Genomic DNA, 27,905 nt, shown 5'->3' on the forward strand with positions numbered 1-27,905 from the left:
CTGTGAATCTAAAATCTAAAATCACTGAATCTAAAATTCAGTGATTTATTGAAGTAGTAAGTTTTATTACTGTTGACGGTCACTGCATATGTAACCGAAATATCTGGTATTTTTGTGAATTTCTATCACTGTTATTATCATCACTGTCTATTAAAAGGATTTTATCCCTATTTGAACTTTTATTTATCGTCATGGAAAGGCAGTGTGGTATCCGAAATTATCTACTTGACAGCCTAAAGGATATAATGACGCAATAGTATATTTTTCTTTATATAAAGACTATTTTCAAATATTTTGTACATAAAATGTTTGTTTAGTTACATAAATTGATGGAGAGAAGTTATTTAAATAAAAAAAACAAGTTTTTTTTAACTGAAAGTAAGGAACGACTTTAAAACTTAAAACGAACAGAAATTATTCCGTATATGAAAGGGGCTGTCCCCTCCTCAACGCCTTGCTCTTTACGCTAAAGTTTTTTATTGTTTAAAAAAATAGAGTTGTGAGAAAGTCAAAATTTAGCGTAAAGAGCAAGGCGTTGAGGAGGGGACAGCCCCGTTCATATACGGACTAATTTATGGTCGTTTTAAGTTTTAAAGTCGTGCCTTACTTTCAGTTAAAAAAACTTGTTTTTTTTTATTTATTTTTTGAACGTTTTTAAATTAATGCAGGTTTTTATTTTGGCTCACCGTACTTGAATAATTTAAACAAAATTTGCATATTAATTTAACTTTTATTTGGTTAAATGGCTTTCTCGAAACTTGTTTAATTTTATTTACGAACGTTTTTATTAGTAATAAATATACGTAACTTACTAATTAACCTACGTAACGATTTTCTATATTCATATATTTTTAATACGTGTATTAGAGGGCTCGCCTCCTAGTCAAAACTACGCCATTCAATCTCCAGTCCATTTTGTTCAAATTCTTTGTAAATTACACCTTAATAACAAAGGCCATTATTTATAGTAAAAAGATATTATGAAAGTACTAAGAAATATTTGGCTTAAAGAGCGAGGTATTGACTAGAGGGTGAACTCAATCATACATGTAATATTCTCTGTTCGTTCTAATTTTTGATGTTACTCCTTGTTTTCATTTTGAAAAATTGTTTTTTTTTATATTTAATTTCTGATCTTTTTTTTTAAATAATGCTGGGAAATCCGACGCCCCCTCTTCATAGCAATGTCCCTTCCAACCTGAACACGTCCTGCGTGGACAGATCTTCCCCACTAACACCTGATCCATCCACCCCCTTACTACCAGAAAAAATCAACCCTGAAATCGTCTGTATACTTCCTAATAACCAATACTATATGTTAACATTGGGCAAAGTTCATAACTTTCAGCCCTCCCCCCGGGGACTTGGGGGGATTAAGTCATCCTAAAGGACATACTTATCATATTTTCAACCAAGCTGAACAAAATGGCTATCTCAAAATTTTGATCAGGTGACTCTGGGAAAAAATGAGCGTGGGAGGGGGCCTAGTTGCCCTTCATTTTTTTCGGTCACTTAAAAAGGGCACTAGAACTTTTAGTTTCTGTTCCAATGAGCCCTCCCACGATATTCTAGGATCACTGGGTCGATACGATCACCCCTGGGAAAAAAAAAAAATAATAATAATAAACACGCATCCGTGATCTTTCTTCTGGCAAAAAATGCAAAATTCCACATTTTTGTAGATAGGAGCTGGAAACCTCTAAAGTAGGGTTCTCTGATACGCTGAATATGATGGTGTAATTGTCATTAAGATTCTATAGCTTTTAGAGGGTCTTTCCCTCTTTTTTCGAAAATCAGCCAAATTTTCTCAGGCGCGTAACTTTTGATGGGTAGGACTAAACTTGATGAAGGTTATATATTTGAATTCAGCATTGACATCTGATTCTTTTGATGTATCTATTGGTATCAAAAACCCGTTTTCTAGAGTTTCGGTTACCATTCAGCCGGGTCGCTCCTTACTTACAGTTCGTTACCACGAACTGTTTGATGATAAGAAAAACGATGACCAATAGAATTGATGCAAGTGTTGGCACTCAACAACAACGAGACTACTGAGCATTAAAGGATCGATTTTTTTAAAATGACGATACGAAAGAAAGATATTTAAAAAAAAATAATCTAGGCAAATTTGTTCTTTTTTATTTTTTAAATTAAAATAAAAAAATTGAAGCCGCATGGCTCTTTACAATGGGCAGTACTAGAGAGTTGCATATGATAATATAAACACTTCCTCGCTTTACAATGAACAAGAATTATAAGATTTAGAAGAACATATTATTAAAAAACAATTTTCTTATATAAATGTAGGTATATAAATTTCTACTTGCTATCTAATTCTTCTGTATTTAAGACAAGCTCATAAAATCATTTGAAGTACATGTATGCTTAAGTAAAATGAATGTTAGAGTTTGGAAACTCTTACAAAATTACCCTATGTATTATTGCTTTTTACTTCAAAAATATTACTTTACATGCTGGCCTGTACTACCATTTTTTATTTTTCAAAAAAAAACAAAAAAAAAACGATAGAACCATGACTTTAAAAATATACATCAGCCGTAGTTCAGGCTTCAACTGTATTTGAAGAAAACTTTTTACTTCTAGAATATTCTAGAGCATTCCATGTTCCTTCGTAATTAGAGTTTGAGAAATTATTAGACAAGTAATCATTGAAATTCGTTGTAAAAAATGGTCTCCGAAAGCGTCCTGATGCATGACCTTACCCAGGGGGGGTTTGGGGGGTTTGAAACCCTCCCAAAATGTTTTTTTGACTAGTAAAATCGTAACAAAAATGGATATAAACAAATTTTGTATGAGTTTTTTGAGGTTTTTTGTGTAACCCCCCCCCCCAAAAAAAAAACATTTTTTAAGTAACCCCCCCCCCCCGAAAAAAAATCCTGGGTACGGCCTTGTCCTTATGTATGAATATAGATATAAAAAAATATATACCGCATGAAGAAAAACTTATTTATGGAGTAAAACTAAGATCTTTATAATGACATTCCTGAATCACCTAGAAATAGCGATTTTTCGCACGTGCCATTTTTTTAACATGTTTTTTAATTTTTGGTTACTATGGGCCAAGGTTCGTTCCTTACTAGGTTGCAGATATCTCTGCAACCATGATTTATGCTGAATATATCTTATTAACTAATCCATTATTTGAAAAAAAGATACTAGTTAACATTTTCTATGTAAATCAGTCGTTTTTTAATGCAAGTATCCTGCATATATTCTACATAGGTAGATTGTCAATGGTAGTTTTTAGCTTATTAAGAGAAATTGAGGCTCAATTTACGCAGAAGAATCGTAAAAAAAAAAATATCAAACTATATTAATATTGACCAAAACTTTCGACGTCACAAAAAGTTTAGTAAATCCTTGTGTATTTATAATTTTCCAGTTTAAAAATTGACTCATGAGAGAAAAAAACGTTGAATCTTTTTAAGACAAATTTAACGAAAAAATTTGAACTAAATGAGATTCTAATTCAGCGTATATAAACAGCGAGCCCTCAAAATGGTTTATAATTGCCCTTTTATTTGATTATTTTATTTTTATAAGATATTTTAATTTTTACCGAGTCTTACTGTCATAAACATCACAAGAAATTCGGGTTCCTATGGCAGTGGAACATGAAGTAAAACATAAGAATAGACATGAGTAAGAAAACACATATTTCAAAATATTCCACGAGAATGACATCTAATAAAAGTGCAGCTGATATAATTAAACTACTTGGAACAAAATCGCTACTATTTCATGAGATACCATCCTTGGCGCTATAACACATGCGCAAACCAACTTCAGTAGAGAGTCGCATAAGTATCGCTTTTAAAAGTTAAAGAAGCTTCAACTGTTTTCATTGATTATTAAAAGCTATTAATATAACTCGTAATGAACACTAGCCAAGTATAAGCTGTGAATTAGTCAAGAGCTGACGCCTTGTTAAGGCAAAGCAGAAAATGGTAAGGCGTAGATTAGAAAGCTGAGATAGAGAAAGACTGGTCCTTACTTCTAATTTTTATTCGCCTATCTCTCTTCAATTTATAAAACAACACAGACAATTAGTCTGTTTTTTCTTTTGTTTTTGTTTGGAATCTTGCTTTCATGCACAAAACTATTAATTTTGTGTGCTCAGACTCATAAGTGTTCGGAAAAATCGAAGGCCCAGGAAAGTCCCATACAAATGCTTAGGGAGAGGGGGCTGAGTCCCCATCCAAAGAAAATAAAGCTTTAAGGGGTCTATTAATCAAGTAAATATTAATTTTTTTTGTATATTGGGATCTTACAAAATTTGAAATGAAGAACCCAATCCTCCTGCAGAAACAAAATGTACGAAAACCAATTGCCCATTCTCAGATTCGAATAAATTTTGCAGGCCATTCATTTTGATGGGTATTCATTCATATAAAAAAAAAAGTAAATAATACTGGAAATCAAATAATATATTAAAAATTATAAAAATCTGCAAGAGCCTGCATAAAGTTCAAAAGCCTCTAAATTTTAAAAAAGAAAATTTTCTATTTAGTTGAAAAGTTGGAATTTATAGTGCTGATGATCAAATGCATGGACACCCATAGAAACTTCTTCAGGGAGGGAAATTTCAGTTGAAATAGACTATTCCACAAATTATCGATTTCGCCGTAGTTTTCACAAAGAATCATAAATCGCTGTGATACTGACATAACAAACACTTGGAAAATTTCAACTGAATTGGATTTTAATTAAGTTTAATGCTTTTGAAAGATACTTAGTCATTTTTGACGCATAGAAGGCACATTACTAAATTATAGTGCTTGCTGGTATCCTAGAATTTTTTCCAAATTTTAGAGCAAAACAAATTATGATTCTTCTTAAAGATTAACGTAAATTTCGACGACATTCGAGGAATTTTTAGAAACATGCACTAGATGGTTTCCATATTTTACGTAAAAACAGTTATTTTATTTGTTTTTTTTTCACGAAAATATTTTTAAAATAAATACAAAAGGAATAATTAAAATACCGCAAAAGGACAGTTATTACGACCAATAAAAATGTGTGAGACAAATGAAAAACTATAATCAATGGCCGTGTCTGGGGGAGGTTATGAGTGTCAACAGCATTTTTTGAATGTTTGCAATTCAGCTCTAAACATGCCCATGAGCGTAGCTAGTAATTTTAGTAAAAGGGAGGGAGTGCTGCCTCCCATCTAGGGGGCGATTATCGTCTTCTACTTAAGATTCAAGTTTGTTTCCTAAGATTTTTTTTCTGCTGGGACACTGAGCTTTCTATGGTGGAATGGGTGATGCCCATATCGGTCCTCTGCCCATACCTATGAAATGTCTTGGAATATTTGTTAAAATATGAGCCATAAGCTATTGGTTTTTTGGACGTAATTAGGGCCAGTCTTTCCTATCTTTTGTTATTCGTTAGAATTCTACCAGATTCATGGGAGCAGGAGGCATGTTAAGCGACAAAAGCCAAGGGTAAAGGGCCACCCCGAATCCCATCAATCTGATAGGAGTTTGAAAAAATTGAAGAGCATTAGTTGAAAGAAAATGAAATTTGAGAGAAAAAACCGAGCTTTGTTAAACATTAGCAAGATGAAAAAAATATCACCTTGTTGTTTCCGTCCATTTAAAGACCTCTGCCAAATCACAAAAATATTCAAGAGGTAAGAATTAAATTTATATTTATTTTTTGCATCGAAAACATAAAGCTACTTAAATTTAGGGTAACTTTCTTGACACACTTTACATATTTTTAACTTTAAAGAAATTTGAAATTTGAGGATGTGCTCCATTCAGTTCTTCGCACCATATATAGGATCCGTGGGCTTGTTTCTGTCAGAAAAAATACAAAATCACTATTCTGCCCTTCACCCTTGCTTACAATAAATAAAGAAAAAAGATTGCGTTCCCAACAACAAAGATGACATAGCCAGATCATTTACGTCCTTAGGATAAATTCAGAACGTCTCCCAGCCTGTAAATACGGTTACTTAGATTAAAAAATCAGCACTATTTATCTTTTTCCCAAGTAATAAAAAGTCTAGCTGACCGCTTTAAGTTCCGTTTCTATATTCATGTAAACTTTTTTTGTCGTTCGTGTTTTGAATAAGACCCATCAACTTAATACCAGCCAATATTAGGATGGGGGAGGGGCTGCTGTAAATAGTCCAAGGGTATCAAAACTCATACCTACATTAATAACTGTCCCTACCTTTATAACACATCCCGTAATAATGCCAAACATCCGACCATTATAATGTGAACACTAAAGCGTTTTTTTTTCAATAGCCATATTTATAGGCCAAGAAACAGTTTTTTGCCGAAATTTACTACTAGATCAGTCAATCCCTCCCCAATGGTTACTCCACATTGCTACTTCAAGATTTGGCATCAGAGAGCTTATATATATAAACTGGTTGATGAGAGGTCATCCAAAAACTTCTCACTAATCAAAAATCAGACATAGTTTATTCTGATGCTGCTGTGGGTAGCCACAGTAAAGTTGCTAGCTGAAGGTCACCAGGTGGGGCACCTTGGTAATAGAGGCTAAGCGTGGCAAGTGCTGCTAAGTTTAGGATAGCCTTCTTTTTAAGGATTGCCCTGACCTTTGCCAAGATTAAGCAATAGGTCAATAACCCTTTATTACCTTATTAAGCAATATCACACCAGAAGGAGGCTTGTCAGTTGTAAAGGGGAGAATTTTCTAGCGTGGAATTGTCGCAGGTGAATTTTCCGGGGGGAGGGGAGGTGGGATTTTCCGTGAGGGGGGAATTTTCTGTTTGAGAATTTTCTGAAAGGGGGATTTTCCATGGAAGGGGGTGGGTGGGTGGATGAATTGATCCGGATCCCATAAAACTCGTTATATTATTGTCAAAACCTGCGCTATATTGTCAATACCTGATGGTACTGTGATTCTCGCAGTGAGCTAAATTACAAATTTCACGGATCCTTATGTGCGCTTATAGAAACAGTATTTCTAAACTCTTCCACTCAAATTTTATGTCCGAAAGTTCATAAATTGTGGCATCATCTTCTTCCTTTTGGGTGGGTCTATTTTGTCGCCGGAAAATTAATCGTGTTTTAGCTCATGGAAAAAGCTCACATTCATAAGTCCCACTATGTGAATATTTATGCGGCAATTGATACAAGTAGGCAGGTATTTGTTTCGGGGTTGAAAATTTTGGATATTAGGGAGGGAGGAATCATTTCAGAAACACACAAAATACGTGTAAATTGTATGAAAAAAATATGAGAAATTCAGTTGAGACCGTATTAACCATGAAAACATCTTCTGTCTTCACAAATTTATATTGTATGTTCAGCAAGCCAGCTCCTAGTTTTCAAAAATGAAGCCGCAACGCTTTGAAAAAGGGCTATTGGAACATATCGGAATATTTCAAGTCAAGGTTTACACATTCTAATCTTTGCTTCTTTTTTTGTGAAATAGCGTCTCGGGCAGATAAGTCATTTCAAAGGTGATTTGGAAGCTTAAAAATCAAGGAACTTGAGTTTGCCACCCAGCGAAAAATTAGGATTGCCACCTAGCAGCTTTCAGTCCGGCTTTTTATATTATCTATTCTATAGACCATTTTATTGAATCAAAACTAACCCAAAAAGCCATTATCACCCTTTATGGATTAGTTCAGCTGAGCACCTTCCTTTTCTCACCATCATCAACAATGGCAAAATTCATTGAATAAAACCTTACTATTATTGGCTAATACTGACACTAACAGCTAATATTGACAAGAATACTCGTTTTTGTTAAGAAAGCTTACTTGAAGCTTCATCCTTAAAAATTCACTGGTCATATGATAATAAATAAATTAAGAAAACACAAACTAACCATTAATAGACAACTATTAACATATAGAATATATAATCATTATAGTACTCATTGTTGCTGGTGAAGGTGACAAAAGGGTGAGGAGGTGGTAATCCAGATAATACTTCTTAGAAGAAGGAGAAAGCCGTGTTCTATGGCATGGTTGAGCTTTTTTTGGTAAAATTAACTTTTATGGGGCCAAATTTCCTAATCTAGGACAGAATTGTGCCCTCAAAACCCATTCTTAAAATACTGTCCCTATCACCTAGGAGTGCTGTTATCCCACTTCCAATATTTAGTCTACGCATACCAATGCCAGGCACAGAGACCTGGAAAATGCCTATGCATCAATAATATAAAGGGCAAGCCAAACGTTGCTTTTTAACATGGTGCTTTAGGAGCAGTCAGAATTTTTCATTGGTCAAAGTAATGTCATTTAGGTCTTGGACAATATTGATTTCTCCTAAAACGCTGTAATATAAAGCTATGTTTTATCAGGGTTGCCACCCAGTGACAATAAATCACTAGATTGTAGTGATTTTCTGGTTGATTTAGTGATTTTCTTCAAGAATCTAGTGGTTTATGTACAAATTTAGTGATTTTTTGTTAGAAAATGTATAAAATCAATAGAAATAGTAATAAATCAACTAGGAGTGGCAACCCTGGTCTTTATTGATCTTAAGCGTTGGGAACGCAGTCAAAAAGCACAATAATTGTCAGTATTACACCAAAAAAGAAAATAGTTAGTGAAATATTGTTGACGTTGTTGAAAAGCTATAATAAGCCTGATAGGTTATATTTCTCTTAAAACATTATATCTGTTGTGGCTTTAAGCGATGTGAACGCAGTGAAAAAGCTCAATAACTGTCAGTATAACATTAGGAAGAAAATAGTTAGACAAATATGATTGGCGTTTCTGAAAAGCTATGAGGTCTTTTCTGAAGATCACGTTGTTGACGCACAATGCTGATCAGCAATTGCGAGAACAGATTTGCACATAAACAATTGTGCCTATCTACCCATTTTTATTATTGTTAAAATAAATGACAATACGTTCAAATCCTATTGAACATTGACTCATTATTTTTTATTAGAACAACATTTACTCTTGCAATTTTACTTTTTACATAGCTTTTCAATGCTTGATTAAATTCTGAAAGTTCCTGTTAATCCAAAAGAAAGTACTTTCTCATGTCTTATTTTAGGTTGGAGATGAAGCTAATAATAAATGTAATAGCCTTTGTGGCAAATCAAATGTTTTTTCTGTTCTAAAATTGTCTAAAATCTAAAGAAAAGTTTCTTTTTCTCTTCTAATGAATTTCCCCTATGATGGTTCTACCTTGAGATTTCCCACTTAAATTTGAACAAAAAGTTTGACAAACAACGGTTTAAATTAGGGGTCTGTTTCATTCACAATAATGGTGAAATAAACTTATGTTGGTTGCTAGAATAAGATTATCGATTAGCACCGTCATTAAAAAGGCATATAAGAAGCCTGCAAGTATGCCTTGTCAATAAAGTATAAAGTAACAGAAAACGTATTTTTTTTAATGAAAAAATTCTATGTCAGATTGGATTGGATTTTTATGCTGAATTAGAATCTGCAAATTTTGTTTCACCTAAGTATTTTATTTAATATTTTTTTTTGTGTGTGTGTGTGTACTTTTTGTGTGCTGTGTGTGTGCCAAGTTAAAAAAAACAGTAAAATAAACGGACTTTTCCCAGAACCCCTGATAAATGAAAGGAAATAAAAATTTGATTGCTTAGAAAGCTTTTTTCTCTCTGTAGTTTAGTTATCTTAATTTAATAACGTAAATTAGTTTTTGCAAATACTGATTGTTTTTACATAGTAGACTTTAATTTTTTCAATTTCAGAAGAAATTCAAAAAATCTTTGCGCAAAAACTATGGAAAGTCTAAGAATCCTTGGCCAAAGGCCAAACTGAGTCCAAAGCCGACTCAGGAACAGAAGTTTTTAGAACAATAACTGAAAATTGGCAATTGAAAGGTGTTATTTAAAAAAAATGTCCAAGCTTGCTGAGGCATTCATTGTGAAACTACAATAGCAATGTGGAACCCCTTAACGGTGAGAAGAATTACAATTAGAGTTCAGTATACAATACCTAATCACTAAATTTACCTAAACCGGCACAATTTATTTGTTTCAAAATTCCAACGACCTCAATAATGCAAAAAAAAAAGTATCAGAAAATTTAATTAGAATTTTCTTAGTCATTAAGCCACAAAAGCTTCTGTTTCCTAAATGCTTATGACGGACTTTTGGGAGAACTTCTCAACACATTAATAAGGTCAGCGTTAACTCTTAAAAAAAAAATTGTCTCAATTATTTTAGTTTGAATTAGTAATTTCAGTTTGTGTTGCGCTTAGTTCTGGCCTTCACACTTACGAAATATAACTATTATTTTGTCGAACCTTATGGTAAATAAATGTTTCTTCTGTCTTATAAAAAAATTAAAAGTTACTTTTGGTTACTTTCGCATCCCTATAAGAAGGTAAAACAAAAATAAAATGTAAGTAAAATTAAGTAATCAAGCTGATATACAACTGAATTTTACCATGCCAAATATTCAACTGCTATTTTTTTTACCATAAAGAGAATAGAATATAGCACAAAATCGGTGTTTTTGGATGTTGTTCTGGAGTATTGGATGTCCAATATAGGTTGAATTTTAGCCGGTATTAATTATGATTTTTTTTCTTTTTTAAGGCCCAAAATTTTCTAAAATTGAAAAAAAAACTAATCTCAAGGTATATGTATTTTTTTCTCTCTTTGTACTGTTTCTTTAGTTTTGACCTTCAAAATATGTCTAGAATTACTTTCTAGCCTTGAAAGACTTGATATATAAGCATAGAATAAAATTCAAAACGGTAAGACTTCAATAAAAGAAATTATAGTTCCACATTATTTTATAAATTCAAAAGTAAACCTAACAGTTTAGAAACAAATGAGTTAAAAGTTACTTCTATATACCTAGATAAAACCCTGTTTTTGCGTAGCATGGCTGATTTGAGTTTTATATGCCCTTAGTCGGTTTTTATTCCAATTTAGGTTGAATATCACTTTTAATGCGATATGGACATTCTTGGACATAAGTTTAGAAATATCCCCTTACCAGAATACTGTAGATAATCTGGTATTAACTTAGTTCCTTATAATTAAGTTTCATAATGGTAAAGACAGGCTAAACATAGTTAAAAAACAAAAGAACTTACGAGGCACTTTCAGTGTTGCCAAATTGTTTGCCGGTGTCCATAGTTAGGGAACCAGCGCCACCACCAAAACCATACCCTTTAGGACCATATTTACGGCCATGGCACATCTTGCAATATAATTCGTTGTCATGTTCAGAACAGTTTGTGGAATCCAAAAACTTGCCACACATACCTAAAGGACAGGTTTTTAAAAGTAAAGCTTATAGAAGGAATAAAATCAGGATTTATTGGGAATGGAGGGGGTTAAAAGCCAGATTGTTCGCTAAGGAAAAATCGAGACTATACACAAAATCTCTTTTAATTCCTTTTTTGAATATACTCTTTATAGTTTATCGAGGACCTGGATATCTGAGATCTCACAAAAAAACAATCTGTATTTACTTAATCGCCCATAAGTAGAAAAAGTGGGGACGAACATGAGCGGAGGAAGGGTATTAGGCGTGAGAATGTTTAATAATTAGACGTTTATTAAGTATCATGATACCACAGAGAGAGAGAGACACCTGTCTTAAATCTAGGTGGTTTAGTAAAAGATTGGGAAAATTCTTTGATAGTTTACGTTCTGAATGATGTTAAGATTAATGATTCATTAGAATATGACAATCCTGTATCATCCATTTTATAAAAAAATTTTGTATGATATTCAGTTCTCTTGATAATTAAATTGTATTAGATGTTAAGAAATGCTGGAACTGAAGCATATAATCCTGATTCAAAAAGATTGCAACAACATAATCGACTAATTTGGACAAAAGTGCAAGACATTTATCAAGCACTAAAATTCTAAAATTTTGGCAGGCCAGTTTATGAGTCGGGCAAAAAATCTGGGGAGGAGCAAACCCTATATCCCTCCTAGGTAGGGCCTTACTTGAGATGCTATCTATTACTTTATATCAAGTTTTGTCAAGACCTGACAATCTATTCTGGCAGATAAGTAAATAACAAAATTCTGGAAGAAATCTTCCCTTCCTTCAACATTTGATTCGAATTGAAGCTTGATGTGTTCAATCTTTTTCTGGGCCCAAATTTATGTGCATTCAGAATTTCAGAAAATTTGATAAAAATCTGAAATTTCAAAAAGAACAAACATAAATCCAGAATTTTCGACCTTCAGATGGACCTTTTCAGAATTGTTTCTTTCACAATCAACTGGTGGGAAATTAACGTAAAAATATTGTATCAACACTAATTTTTTCGCAAGCATGTTCTGCCAATGCTATGACTTCAGTCATATTGAGTATAGGAGAAATACTGATCTAAGCTTCCCCCATTTCTGATGCTAAGAACTATTGCCCTAAATCATTGCTCTAATTGTTCAGTCATGAAAATTACGTATCAAAATTGAACATAACCTAACTCATTAAAGTACTCGCGGAATACATTAATAAGAACTCGTACTTAATTTTACTTTGATCGGTAAGTGTGACTATACTATGAATTAGACATAAGTCAACACATGTCAGAAAAGTTTTTTCAAGCAAAAACGACCTAGCAAAGTCATTATGTAGATTATGACTGACTGTTTTGCTGACTCTGTAAAATTTTTTGGTCATTTTAGAGTCTGAGATGACCAAAGACTTAAAAAAAGAAAATTAAGAAATAAAATAAACAAACAAATGACTTATACTTATCTTAAAATTATGCCCATAATGCATTTTTACCAGAACATAAAAAGGAAGCTTTTATTGGTTTTAAACACGCTTTGGTCAAGGGGCAAATAGAATTGCCGATTCTGATCCGGAATACGAGCGAAACGGTGTTCGCGCGATGAAGACATTTTTTCCGTCGGTCGGTGTGTATTCCGGCTGCCAAAATGAAATTCCATTTCTTCTCAGAACGTACCTTGAAAGTTGAATATCCGTGAACTTCCTAGGGCCAGTATCTTTATATTAATTTTCTTATAATCTGCTGCTTCAAATCAATACACAGAGGCTTATACTATAAATATGTTTCTCTTCAACTAAGATGAAGTTTTATTAGCGTAAAAAAATAAATAAAAATGAAAAAATTGAATTTTGCTTAAAAAGAAAAGTAAAAAAATTTGTATTTTGATATAACCTAGGCTATTTACAATTTTTTTTTTTTTTAGTTCAATTTTTATGCACCATCTAGTTTTTCCATTTTGGTTTCTCATCTAACTAAATCGTAAATTCTAGTGACCTACCCAATCTTATCACTTTTTTCTGGGAGCCATTTTTTTTTTTTTTTTTTTTTTTTTTTTTTTTTTTTTTTTTTGAAAAAAGTTTTGATGTTTATCCTAATGTCATATCGTAGTTCAAAATTAGCTCAATCACAAGCCACTGAGAAACAATGCAGAGATTGCAATGTGACATCATAAAGGCCGTATCTAGTGGGTGGTTAGGGCGTTTGAGCCCCCCCCCCCCGAAATGCTTGTCCGACTCATAAAAGCTTAACAAAAATGCATATAGATAAATATTTGATGCGTGTTGTAAAGTTTTTCTGTTATCCCCCCCCCCAAAAAAAAACGTAGCCTTCCTTGAAAAAAAATCCTAGATGCAGTCCTGGACTCCATCACTAAGGAGAAGAAGCAGAAACAAAGGCAGAGATAAGGACCCACAGGCCTGATATCTGTGGAAGAAAAGATAGCACAGGAGGTTATTTATTAGGAGGCTATTGTTTATTATGAAAACTTCGACTGCGTAAGAAAGTTTTTTAAGACTGTACTGCAAAGTACTTACCGCATTTAAAGCAATGTTTGTGCCACTTTTTGCCACCTGCCACTCGTTCTTCAGCAGCGTAAACTGATTTGTCACATTTTGGACACTTGGGAATTTCAGCTGGCTTGAATGGCATTTCTCTTAGTTGCTATCTATAACAAAATTTAACTTTAGTCTATTCAACTCCAGGAACTAATTCTTGTAACGAATATAGATAGAAACTTAACGTTGACCAAAAAAAAAAAAAAAAAAAAAAAAAAAAAAAAAAAATTGGGTTAACCCAGGGCGCAATAAAATATAAAAGCTCATCAAACTCCTGAATCGAACACGGCCTATTGCACATCATTTTGAATGATTCAGTTAACTCGAAGTATTTTTTCGTCTATTGCACATCCTTTCGAATTTTTCAGTTAACCTGAAGTACTCTTAAAGGAATTTAAGTTCCCCAATTTCTTTTGTAACAGGATAGTCGTTACGTCTATTATACATCATTTCGAATTTTTCAGTTAACTCGAAGTATTTTTCAGAGGATTTTAATTTCCCAAATATGTTTTTAACACGATAGTCGTTTCGTTGACCTATTTCATCAAACCTAGACTTTTGTTCTTGTTGTGCGGCTTGATATCTTTTATTCTAAAGTTTTAAATTGATATAGATGTTCTTTTTTTTATTGACTCTACCGTAGACAATAAATTCGCAGAAAAAAATCAATCCATTCAATTTGGGCTAGGAGCAAGACCAATAAACAATCTTACAAGCGCGTGAATATTTCGCACAGGATATTTCCCGACACCCCTCAGCATTATCCCATCGTAGGTAAGGCATTTTTTTCACTTGGTAAAGTTTGTTTGGATTGGAAACTGATTTCAGGAATTAGTTTTGAAACTAGGACAAGAATCAGTTATTCCAGCAGTTTTAAATAGAGTCTTAGAAACACAAACATTTTGTAACAAATTTTTAGATTGTCTGGCTTGTAAAGTAAACACACAGACCTGACTCTGGAAACAAATAGCCATCAATTTCAGCATAAAAGCTTGACATGTTGTTTACGATTATCACCGACGAAATAGGCAGTGGCGCTTGTCACAAAGTAATCTAACTTACAAATTCACAATTTTGGAAAATATTCGGATTAATATATAGTGAAAAAGCTTCTAATTTTTACGATGTTGCCAAAAATGTAGCTTTTGTTTTAAATTTGCACACTAGAAATTATTTACATACGGAAGTTTGGTTTATCAAACAGTTCGTGGTAACGAACTGTAAGTAAGGAGCGACCCGGCTCCTTACTTAACCGAAACCGAAACTCTAAAAAACGGAAGCTCCTAACCGAAACTCTAAAAAACGGGATTTTGATACCAATAGATACATCAAAAGAATCAGATTTTAATTCTGATTTCAAATAAATAAGTTTCATCAAGTTTAGGCTTACTCATCAAAAGTTACGTGCCTGAGAAAATTTGGTTGATTTTCGAAAAAAGGGGGAAAGACCCCCTAAAAGCTATTGAACCTTAATGAAAATCACACCATCATATTCAGCGTATCAGAAAACCCTACTGTAGAGGTTTCAAGCTCCTATCTAAAGAAATGTGGTATTTTCCATTTTTTGCCAGAAGAAAGATCACGGGTGCGTGGTTATTTGCTTTTTTTTGTTTTTTTTTTTCCAGGGGTGATCGTATCGATCCAGTGGTCCTAGAATATAGCGAGAGGGCTCATTGGAATGGAAATTAAAAGATCTAGTGCCTTTTTTAAGTGACCAAAAAAATGAAGGGCAACTAGGCACCCTCCCACGCTCATTTTCCCAAAGTCATCTGATCAAAATTTTGAGATAGCCATTTTGTTCAGCATGGTCGAAAATATGATAAAAATGTCTTTTAGGATGACTTGATCCCCCAAAGTCCCCAGGGGGAGGGCTGAAAGTTATGAACTTTACTCAATGTTAACATATAGTATTGGTTATTGGGAAGTATACAGACTTTTTCCGAGGATATTTTTTCTGGTAGGTGGGGGAAGGAGAGGGTCGGGGGCTATATGGAAGGATCTTTCCATGGAGGAAGGGACATTGCTATGAAGGGGGCGCCGGATTTCCCAGCATTATTAAAGAAAAAGATCAGGAATTAAATAAAAAAAAACAAGTTTTTCAACTGATCAACTGATTGTGATTAAGGGGTCATTTTTAAAGAACTGGAAAAAAAAATTCGAACTATAGTTTAAAGAGCAGGGTATTGACTAGGGGGCGAACCCCCTAACATACTTGTTAAAAATTTATGAATATAGAAGTTCGTTACGTAATTTAATTCTTAGTTACGTATATTTATTACTAATAAAAACGTTCTTAAATAAAATTAAACAAGTTTCGAGAAAGCCATTTAACCAAATATAATATGCAAATTTTGTTTTAATTATTCATGTACGGTTAGCCAAAAGCATAACCTGCATTAATTCGAAAACGTTCAAAAATTAAATAAAAAAAACATGTTTTTTTTAACTGAAAGTAAGGAGCAACGTTTAAACTTAACACCAACAGAAATTATTCCGTATATGAAAGGCGCTATCCCCTCCTCAACGCCTCGCTCTTTACGCTAAAGTTTGACTTTCTCAAAACTCTATTTTTTTAAACAATAAAAAAACTTTAGCGTAAAGAGCGAGGCGTTGAGGAGGGGACAGCCCCCTTCATATACGGAATAATTTCTGTTCGTTTTAAGTTTTAACGTCGTTCCTTACTTTCAGTTAAAAAAACTTGTTTTTTTTTATTTAATTATCTTGTAAGGTCGACTCAGTGAAGAAGCCAAAGGAAGTGCCCAATAGATTTAGACAATCGTGAAATTAGTAAAATATACCTCTTTTTTTATGTTTTAATCTTGTTTTTCCATGAGCGAGGATTGGTCTCGCAGAAATAAGGATTGGCGTGTTTAGGACTCTGTTACAGCTACAAGAAGTCGACAAGCGCAAAATGGTAGGAATCGAAAATAATTCTGAGTACCTCCATATTAACGCCCACGCCTGATGACGGTACTACCCTAATTTTTTGGTTCAGAACCTGTACAAGCGGAAGCAGAACTGAAAGTAACAGGAAAGCGCAGGGTCTATTAGGATTACACCCTGCACTACCAACAGAAAAATTCATGAGGGAATTTAAAAACATCTACTTTAGCATCTCAGCCTGTAAAAATTACGATACAATTTAGCTGTAGGCTAGCGGCGTACTTTCGTCAGAATTCTGGGGGGGGGGTATGGTTGGAGCCAATTTTACCAAGACAATTGAAAATCGCAATGAAAAATGAGCCGTATAGTACCATAAAGGCGAAGATATACTATAGAAAACTGATCTGTTTTTGTGGATACTTGAATTATGTAGACTTATCTTAGTTTTGACAAGATTTTTGAAGATACTTAATTTCAGCTGGGGGGACTGGGGTCTGGAGTGGCAATTGCCTCCTCCCTCTGCCCCATAGCAAATTATGTCCCTGCTGTAGGCCCGAATCATAGATAAATTAATATAATAGTGCCACTCTTTATCGTATAACACAACTAACACAGAAGATTATTATACAGGCTAAATGGAAGAGTTAAAAAGACTAGCTTATTTCTTTGAAAGCCCACAAGGATAAAGTCTAAAAAGAGTTTTTAGAGAAGACACTCCTGGGAAAGGATTGCAAAAATAAAACTTTAAAACCAAGCTGTTTTATCTTTATATCAATTTTTCTAATACTGAATAACTTTGTTAGAAACCAGGTATCCTTTAGAAAAGAGAGACTGATGAGTCAGACATAGACAACTGTTAATTTTCATATAGTGTTTACGCTGTGACGTACAACCATTTGATGATTATTCACCAAGGTGTCCAGTTTCCTTGGAATCAGGTTGGATAGGATCTAAATTTGGAGCTAGATATCAGTGCCAAAGTAATTTTAATGCCAGCGTGTGGGAGGAAAACTCGAATCTGACAAAATAGTGTTTCGAGACTTGGAAAGTTCTGGAATTCACCAAGGATGCCAAATATTATCCATCTTGAAAACTATTGACATATCACATTATACAGCTCTTTGGATTGGACTTACTTTTTCGAAAATTATATACCATAATATATTTTAAGGCAAATTTTGGGACATCCTTGTTCCAGGTCACAAGGTTATTTTGGATAGCGGTAATTCAAGAAGGAAGAGTCATTCCGACTTCAGCATTCAATTCATAGTTTCAGCCGAAGAGCAGGGATGTAATTTGCTTAGAGTAGGGGAAGCAACTGACCCCCCACACCCCTGTTTCCCCCCCCCCCAGGTGAGATTTAGCATCTTCAAAGACCTTGTCAAAAATAAGATTAACCAGCATAATTCAAGCATCCACCGAAACGGTTCAGTTTTCTTTAGTATATCTTTGCCTTTATGGTACTATATGGCTCGTTTTTCAGTTTTCAATGTCATTTTTACTTGAGTAGGGAAGACTGGCTCCAACTCCCCCCCCCCCCCAAAAAAAAATTAGATTACGCCAATGCAAAGAGTATGGGTAACTCATAAGTGAGAACTAACGCTAGTGTCATCAAAAAAAAAAAAAAAAAATCAATACCATCTAGTGTTTGGTGACACTTGACTTTTTTCCAGTGTAATAATAAGTATAAATAATTTAATTAGTATAATTTGTAAAATTAGGGTAATAATAAGTTTCTGAACTCAGCTCGTGACAAAAAAAAAAAAATGACTGCAAAGCTTGAAAAAAATCAAAGTGTCATCAAACACTAGATGGTGTTGATATTTTTTGGTCGACACTAGCTCCGGTTTCCACTCTTATAAGTTCCCCATACTCCTTGGTTTCAGTCTTAAACCTTGCTGGAAGCAAAAAAAAATATTGTCTGCAGACCCCGGCGCCGCGCCGATAGGGGAAGGGACCGGTGGCGGCGGGGCAAAAAATAGCAGCGGCGGCGCGACACCAATGACTTTTTCACGCCACCATCGGTGAGATGTCCGCGGCGCGCCGACGGCGCGATCATGTTGACCGCAAACATTAATGTTTTCACCAATTTTTCGCACATCCGAGCTTGAATTTACAAAAGATTCGGGCCTATTTATGAGTTAAAAACTTCGCAAGTTGCTGGCTGGACACTGGTCTTCTTCGTTATTCATCAAGAGAAGTAAAAACCTCGTAGAAGCGAAATGGCTGTAACGTTTCAGAACCCTTGGATAATAGTTGAAATAATAAATAACAGATTCACCGTGGCATTCAATAAGATCCAAAGAATCTAATTAAAAAGGAGCACGCACAAATCGTATCGTATTTTTGTGCTCATTTCAAATATGTAAATTTCATCAAATTTAGTGTTACTTATCAACAGTTACAAGCCTGAGAATATTTGCCTTGTTTTCGAAAAAGAGGGGAAACACCCCCTAAAGTCATAGAATCGTAATGAAAATCACACCATAAGATTAGGCGTATCATGCAGATAACTCTATTGTAGAGATTTAAAGCCCCTATATTCAAAAATGTGAAATTCTGTTCTTTTTTTTCTACCAGAAGAAAGATCACGGATGCGGTTTTATTTGTTTGTTTTTTTCTTCCCAGGGGTGATCGTATCGGCCCAGTGGTCCTAAAATATCGCGAGAAGGTTCATTTAAACTAACATCAAAAGTTCTAGTGCCCATTTTAAGTGACCAAAAAATTAGAAGGCTACTTGGCCCACTCCCACCCTCATTTTTTCCCAGAGTCGCCGGATCGAAAATTTGAGATAACCATTTTGTTCAGCATAGTGGAAAAATCTAATAATCATGTCTTTAGGTGTAAAATGACCTGCCACAGTCCCCAGGGGAAGGGCTGCAAGTTGTGAACTTTGCCCATTGTTTACATATAGTATTTGTTATTGGGAAGTATACAACCATTTTTCTTGGGGGTGGGAGTGAGGTTGGGTTGGATTTCTAAGGGGATAATCTTCCTTTGGGAAGGAAATTTCAGAGGAGTGAATATTCTAGGGGAAGTATTACACTTGATGGATTTGACAGAATTACTATACGAAATTCTTTTTTAATTATCGTACATTCTCTTTGCCATATTTTATATATGGAGATGTTCCAGAGGGATTATCCGGGGGCGTTTTTCCTCGCGTTTTATTTTCTGGGAAATAATTTCCACGGAAGGGGGCATTTCTGGAGTGACCGAGAAACCGATTATAGATTAAAATCTCATTCCGATAGAAAAATGCTAAGGTGAACTTTTCAGGGTGAATCGTCCACAGGCAATTTTACAGAGAGGGGTGGGGGGATTCTTAGCGAGGAATGAACTGTCTGAAGGGAACTTAACGGGGGGGGGTGCAGTTTACGTTGGACGAAATGTCCACGGAGGAGCTCCGTGAGGGGAGGGGTATATTTTATAGAGAGTGAGCCAGATTTACCGGCATTATTTGAAAAACGAACATATATGGGCTGTTTATGGCATTATTGAAAAAATGCCATATATGAAGGGTTGCCCCCTCCTCAATGCCTTATTCGTTACGCTAAAGTTTGACTGTTTACTAAAATTGACACACATGGGCTGTTTAATAAGAATAGGAAGCTTTTTTAAAAGTGCTAACTGCTTTAGCGTAAAGAGCAAAGTATTGAGGAAGGGCGATCCTTTAATCCCGGAATAAATCCGACAAAATTAATATATAAATTGTGTTTTAATTTTTCATGAACGGTGAGCCAAAATCGAACCTGCATTAGTTGAAAAACGTTCAGAAATTAAATAATAAACAAGTTTTTTTAAACTAAAAATAAGGAGCGACATTAAAACTTAAAACTAAAACCAATTATTCTGTATATGAAAGGGGCTGTCCCCACCTCAACGCCTCGCTCTTTACGCTCAAGTTTGACTCTTTGTCACCACTACTTTTTTAAACAATAAATAAACTTTAGCGTAAAGAGCGAGACGTTGAGGAGAGGACAGCCCCTTTCATATGCGAGCTGTTCGTTTTATATTTTAATGTCGCTCCTTACTTTAGGTTAAAAAACTCGTTTTTTATTTAATTTCATAAAGACGATACTTTTGTCAACGTATGAAGAACCGTGTATATTGCAATTGTACCTGTCTGGTTTATATGCTAAGCAACACAAGAGACGAATATTAACGAACAAGACAGTAGTGAAGAATTATGGTATACAAAGTAATATTTGGCAGGGATAGTCACAAGCGATAAATCACTAGGGGTGGCACCGTGATTGGGTGATTTTCGGGGATTCGGGGAACCAAATTTTTTTTCGGGGTGACACATATATTTTCTAGGAAATCCCCGAATTCGGGGATAGTGCAACCCCTGCTTCATTTCTAATCAGGAAAATCGAAACACTTAACCTCAAAAGAAAAGAAAAGCTCCGACTTTGCGGTTGACGCAATAAAGAGTTGCCGCAAAATTAATTCAGAGTCAACCAAACGCGGCCGCCTCTGCCGGTGGTGGCGCACCAGCGGCGTTGTGACAATGCGGCGGCAGTCAACCGGGACTATCGTTGGCGGCGTTCGGTCAAAGCACCGGCGTGGTACCGGAGTCTAATTGTCTGTGTAATACCATGTTTAGTTTTGTCTTATTGCAAGGCATCACTGGGGTTAATCACTTTCATCATGGGTGTATACAACTTTCTGTATTTGTTTTTTTCTCCTAGGGTTGCGATTTATAAGAGACGACAGTCCCTTCTTTTACTAAAGACATTTCGGGAACCCAAATATACGTTTCCAAATGACGCCAATGTTAAAAGTACTATTATATTTGCTGTGACGTCATATAAGGGTGACTGTAATCTGGGGTTTGTCACCTGGAACTGTTTCCAAGGCCCTTAAGGAAAGATTTGAACCAAAAAATAAGTGCATTCAACACCCAATTCCTAATAAACCGCATATGTAGTTACTGTCAAAATATTGGCATCGACTTTTTTGCTTTTCTTCAAATATAGGAGAAACTAACATTATCGATCTTCTACCTAACTTTTAACACATTCTTCTTTTTTAGGAGAGACGACAATCAACGATCAGATTGGATAAATTCTTTTTAAATTCATTTAAATTTCATGTTTAAGTAATGTTATTCGTAAATATCACAGGTAGTATAATTAACTATTTACATGTTCTTCACAACTTTGAGACAAGGCAGTGCACATACCTAGGGAGGGGGGCAATATGTCCCTCCTCTAATTCTCAGAATTTCTCAAAAGTTTTGTATTTTGGTATAATTTTCCTGTTCTTTCTGCATTTTCATGTTTGCTCTGTCAACCCGAAATGCCAGGCTCCCGAAGTGAACTCGCCTAGAGCTCTTTTTGGCGTTGCTCAAGTACAATATTTTTAGGAGGATGGAAATGGGCTTCCCCAGCTTTTAGAAAAGGGGACTTTTCAAGCCCAAATCAAATAATCTGAGGTCATGGCATGCATTTAGCTGCATGACCTCCCTCCTGGAGGGTATGTACCTGGGGGGATTGTATTTACATCCTTGCTAAGAGTGTAAATGTTGCGTGGAATAACATACGTTGTCATATGACAGCATCATTTATCAATATATGATATTATCTAAATTTCAGACATCAAGTCCGAGTGCACAATTATTTTTTCGTGTGTTCTAATACATAAACTTAATATAAAATAAACTTAATTAATTATGCTAGAAGCACAAAAATTTATGCACACTAACTTGGAACCATGAGGATATAAACAAACTAAAAATAAATAAACTAGAAATGCAAAGTCATGGAAAAAGCATGCGTGGACCGAAGGCCCGAGTTGACTACCATAGCATGGAAAGAGGGGCGGCAATGGGCTATATTTGCGAAGCATTGAAGGTCTGTGCACGTGATTTGCTGATGGCCGGAGGAATTGGACTCATACAAGAAAATCCAGGGAAAACAGCGTTTTTACTGACTTTACCGACGAAGTCCGCTGTTTCGCTAGTCTATATGTATAAAATCAAGTACATATATATATATATATATATATATATATATATATATATATATATATTTTTATATATATATATATATATATATATATATATATATATATATATATATATATATATATATATATATATATATATATATATATATATATATATATATATATATATATATATATATATATATATATATATATATATATATATATATATATATATATATATATATATATATATATATGAGTGTGCGTGTGTTGTGTGTATGTGTGTGTGGGTGTGTGTATGTGCGTGTGTGGGTGCAGTTTTTCCTTTGCGCTGAAAAATAAGCTATTCTAGTCTAACTAAAAACAGAAAATTTATGAAAACAGTTTGTATATTTATTTTAATGTATGAAGTCTCGTGATTTTATTTTTGATTATAACCGCACACATATGTTTAAAATGGTAGTTTTACACTTAGCATAATTTATTATCTTGTGTTTCAACAGACCAGAGTTAAAACTTTGCATAAACTATATTATTTAAATAATTAGGATTATAGATCTATCCCATATTTTCGCATCAGACAAGTTTTTGAATTGTGGTACAACTAAACACTAATTTTTTTGGGGGAAGGCAGAAATAATATTTTAGAAGTGAAAGTATTTAAATATCAACAGCATTGCTAGTCGGATTATAAATAGTTGTTTTGATTCTACCCCAAAAAGCGAAATAAAAATTTTGAAAAAATCCTGAAATAATAGCCATTCCCATTTTGGGAGTAAGAAAATTACCATAAAAGGGTTTTTTACTACAAGTGGCACGACAAAACTTGACCTTCCAGTGACTGTAATGCAACTGAAATAATACACTCTTATAACGCTGTCAATGTAGCTCAACCCCGCTCAAATCCTCCTATTTAAACCCAGCATTGTTCAACTGAACTCCCATTCAACTCCCATTTGCATCAATCCACATTTAAATAAACCCCCTTCAACTCAGCCCCATTCGACTCAATTTCCATGTAACTCAACCCCATGCAACTCAATCCTCATGGAACTGAGCCCCCGTGCTATTCAACCCTCATTTAACTCAACCCCCATGCAGAGCAACCCCCATTAAAAATCAGCTCCCATACAATGCAATCCCCATTTAACTCAGCCCCTGGAGAGTTCAACCCCATTTGACTTGACACTCATTCAAATTGGCCTGTGAAGAAGCTTGAACTAGCGCTGAATAGAAGCTCAAAATTTGCTTCTTGCTTCGCTATAGGGAATTTACCAACTTCAAGAACAGTTTCAAATTTAAATTGCAATCTCCTAGATTTAAGGCCATATCTGATGTTTTAATAGTTTACAGAGTTTAAGCTTAAGCGAAATCCAGTTTTTTTTTAAGGTTTTTGCGGTAAAGAATTTGGCGGTAAATTCGTCAAAGCTTGAATTAATTCACTAGCTGAAAGATAAACATACTATTCGAATTCGATTTACCCTCCGACACTCTTTTCAAATCTAGCCATAGCTACCGGGTAGTTGCGTTCCAGCTCCCCTTATTGATGAAGTAACCCTAGGCTATATGCAAAAGTTTTTTTTTTTTTTTTTTTTTTTTTTTTTTTTTTTTAAATTGGCATTACTTAGCGTTATGAACCAACTGTTCATGAGAAATAAGTACACGGAAAATAATACAAACCAAAAAAAAAAAAAAAAAAAAAAAAAAATCATTTTTGAATATAGCCTAATCCAGGAATTAGGGGGATTGGGGCTAGGAAGCAATTATAACGGTCACAATTATTATATTCAGAAACAGCGTTGAGGGGCAAATGAAAGTTCAAGCTATTGCTACAACAATGAAACTCGAAGTGAGCTCGGGCCCTGATCATTGAAAGTTCTCGCTACTGTTAAATATATAAGACAGATGAATGAATTTTTTTTTTTTATTAAGGAAGAGGAATAATATTTCATTGAAGCAGCATATAAATATTACATAAGCATTAACCAATGAATGAACACTATATCACTGAACTCAGTTACATCCGACAAAACGGGGTGAGTTACATTTTCTAGTTATACAGTTGATTTAATGAAGGTTGAGCTGAATGGGGTCGATTTGAATGGGGGTTAGATTGAATGAGTTTGTGTTGCATGGGAACTGAGTTAAATAGCGTTGGGTTAAAATCTGGCTGAGGTTCATGGGGGCTTAGTTAATTGAAGTTGAGGGTTGAATTGCACGGAAGGTGATTTAAAAGGAGTTGAGATGACTTTGAGTTGAGTCAAACAGCATTGAGTTAAGTGGGGATTGAGTCAAAGGGGAGTTGATTTGAATGAAGGTTGAGTTGAACAGGGTTAAGTTAAATGAGGATTCAGTTGTATGGAAACCTCTTATAAGAGATTGAATCATTTATCTCCAACATTCTGGTCAATAACTCGAAGATGTATTTTTAACTAGTGTCCCTTGGCATCATACATGAAGCTTCGGGTAATAAATTCGGATTTACTGATAAGCAATTATTTAAATCTTACTGTGAGAATATTTGGAAAATTTTACAAAAAATTAGTCAGGAGCGAACAGGGCTGTATCCTCTTTATCAAGTCTTATCAAAGCCATGAAATCCCTTAAAAGTATTCAACATGTTGCTTTCAAAATGTAGGAAAAATGGGGTGAGGGTATAAACTGGACCCAACCCTGAACAAAATTTAAACTTATGTCGCTTGAAATTCTTTGACAAAAATTTGTTTAAAAAAGGTACATTCTTTAAACCTGTAAAATACAAAGTAAAGAAGAAGCAAAGATAAAAATGAAGAATAGAAACTAACATGAAAACATGAATTCTTTAAAATAAAACCCCCAAGATTATTTTATCACTGTTTAAATTTTAATTAAACTTTAACTTTTAATTAAACTTTTGTTTGAAAAATCTAGCTCCTACTCGATTAATATAACCTCCGTTAAACATACGTATTTGTCAAACCGCCACACAATCTGGGAAATTTTTCCTTTTTCCTACTCTGTTAATCTTTTTTTTTTCAGTTAATTCCCTTTTTAACTGAAAGGCAGTTAGTTTACTTCTTCTAAATTCATGGAAGGATAGAAGAGAATAGAAAACTTATTTCAAAAGTTTTTATCGCTCCATTTTAATTTCACTCGGGTAGTTCAGGTCAAGCTAACTCAGAAGCCTCTATATAAATACAAAATAAATGAAAATTCGAAATATTTCCTAGAATTGCAACGACTCGCTAGTTGTTTATGCAGTAGAGAGGACGCTAATTTGAAAGAAATCAACAGGACTAAACTATACAAGATACTGGAGCAGTGGAGCTGTGCCTTTGATTCTATTTTCAGGTTGCGTTGTTTCCACCTTATTTAGCACCTTTGGATTCAAATGGGCTTCTTATTTCAGGTTCTGGACTTCCAGGCACAACACTGTAGTCGCTTAAACTTGCCTTGAAGTATAAGGCGGCATGAAGCCCCTTGCTTAAAGCATCAAGCCCTCTTTTGATCGAAAAACGTTCATGTTATTTTAGTTTATCCTTTGGCTTAGATATATTTTATTTCAAAAGTTTTTACCGCTCCCTTTTAATTTCATTCGGGTAGTTCAGGCAGTTCGGGCAGTTTCAAACAGAGGAAAGATCAGTCCAAACGATAAAAAAACTGCATAGAAGTTTTAGGGGTGCAAAATTTCAAACAAATAATCTAATGGTTATAATCATTTTGTAGTTTCTGAAATTTTATTTTTATTAAAATAAAGCAGAGGGCTCAGTTAATAAATGAAAATAATAATAATCAAAGCAATTAAATGAAAATAAATGAATAATAATTGAATAATTGAATAACAAATTATTAGTCAGTTAATGATTTAAAAATAATTGTGTTAATAAATTATAATTCCTTTAAAATTTGGCCTGAAAATGTTATGGAAGACAGGGGAGGGGGCACTAATCAAGATTTTACCCCGGGCACAAGACAGGCCAGAACCACAACTGTGTATAAGTAATTTATGACATATTTTAATTAAAAAAAACGATTTCACCAATATTTATTACAATTTAAGTCGTCTGAATGAATTAACCGATTTTTTTACGATTTCACAAGCTGACACTGGTAGTCAAATTTGGGGGGTATGGAGGAAAGACATATGCCCTCTTGATGTTTTACGCCCACGCTAGATTTTGAAAAACTCGAGAGCTGAATAAAATAACTGTGAATTAAAGGTGCCCCCTGGCTCTGAATAATTTATGGGCGGCATGTCAATTCTATTACTTTGTAAGATAAAAATTGAAAGCATTGCCAGAACAAACATTAACGATAGTGACCCGAGATTTCCTTAGAAGGGCGCATATATTACAAAGCAGCATTTAAGGACTATACATAAAATCTTGCTCTTACGTTCAAAAGAATTATTTCGAAGAGAGTAGTATCCAAACTACTTTTCAGTTACTAAGCTCACTAGTGTCTGACTCACAAATTGAAAATTAAAGAAAGCAACTAGTCTTATTAGAAAGAACGGGGAGACTCCTACGCATGCTACTGGCCAATCAGAATCCAACCGTATGTACGTCCAAGTAGATATTTTAAGAGTTTGAGGTCATTGTCGTGTCACCACATTACATCCAACCTTTAGGTACTACAAATTAGCGGATGATTAGTTTTCCACTTGGAAACGTGGGCAGTTAAGTCTGTAACCTGAGCAGTTATTAGGGCCCTTTTGTTACTTTCGTTGTATTTACTCTTGATACAGTACTTCTCTACAACAGTAAACACTTGTCGAATAAAATTAGGCAGACATAATTATATTCTTTTTTGTTCAGAGATTCCCAGAGGGGGGCTAATATTACAGAAAATCCTCAACTTTAAACCATTTAAGAAAGAAGTTTCCCATTTAGCTACCTCAAAGAACGCTAACACCACCTCTCTTTCCCAAATAGTGTCACTAAAATCAAGATTTGGGTATAGTAAAAACAAAACAAGTTTCCAATGGAGGTACGGAAGTGAAAAGAGCAGAGAGTGACACAATTTAGGCCGGGACAACAGCGTTATGACCCCCTATCCCACGAAAAATCATTTATCAAGACAAAAATGTAATTAAAATTTTTCAAGAATAAAGTTACATTTTTATGTGTTGCAAAATTTATTTGTTCTACAGTCACTAATTCATGAGCAGAAATTGCGTTCTCGGAAATTCGTGTTTATATATGTACATTTTCTGTAAAATTTCTGGGGCCATGGGGTCCTGTGTTAAATTTCTGTCCGTAATATATGTAAAATTTCTGTAGTTAAAAGACTGAGCTTCACCATAGGCATAAAC

General features: G+C 34.3%; 1 protein-coding gene across 2 annotated transcripts in view; it reads right to left on the reverse strand.

The window, feature by feature from the left end:
• Positions 1-27,127, reverse strand: part of Mlp84B (Muscle LIM protein at 84B) — a 70,712-nt gene extending 43,585 nt beyond the window's left edge. For both annotated transcript variants that reach the window (XM_089099966.1, XM_089099969.1), the window contains exons 1-3: positions 26,987-27,127; positions 13,754-13,884; positions 11,055-11,226 (exon numbers count right to left, since the gene is read on the reverse strand). In XM_089099966.1, the coding sequence (XP_088956092.1) occupies positions 11,055-11,226; positions 13,754-13,868 (287 nt within the window). In that variant the 5' untranslated portion in view covers positions 13,869-13,884; positions 26,987-27,127. The remainder of the gene's footprint in view (positions 1-11,054; positions 11,227-13,753; positions 13,885-26,986) is intronic.
• Between the last annotated feature and the right edge of the window lie 778 nt (positions 27,128-27,905).

The sequence above is a fragment of the Artemia sp. Qi Xiang Cuo genome, chromosome 2 (assembly GCF_049724085.1).
Source record: "Artemia sp. Qi Xiang Cuo chromosome 2, ASM4972408v1, whole genome shotgun sequence".
Classification (NCBI taxonomy): Eukaryota; Metazoa; Arthropoda; class Branchiopoda; order Anostraca; family Artemiidae; genus Artemia; species Artemia sp. Qi Xiang Cuo.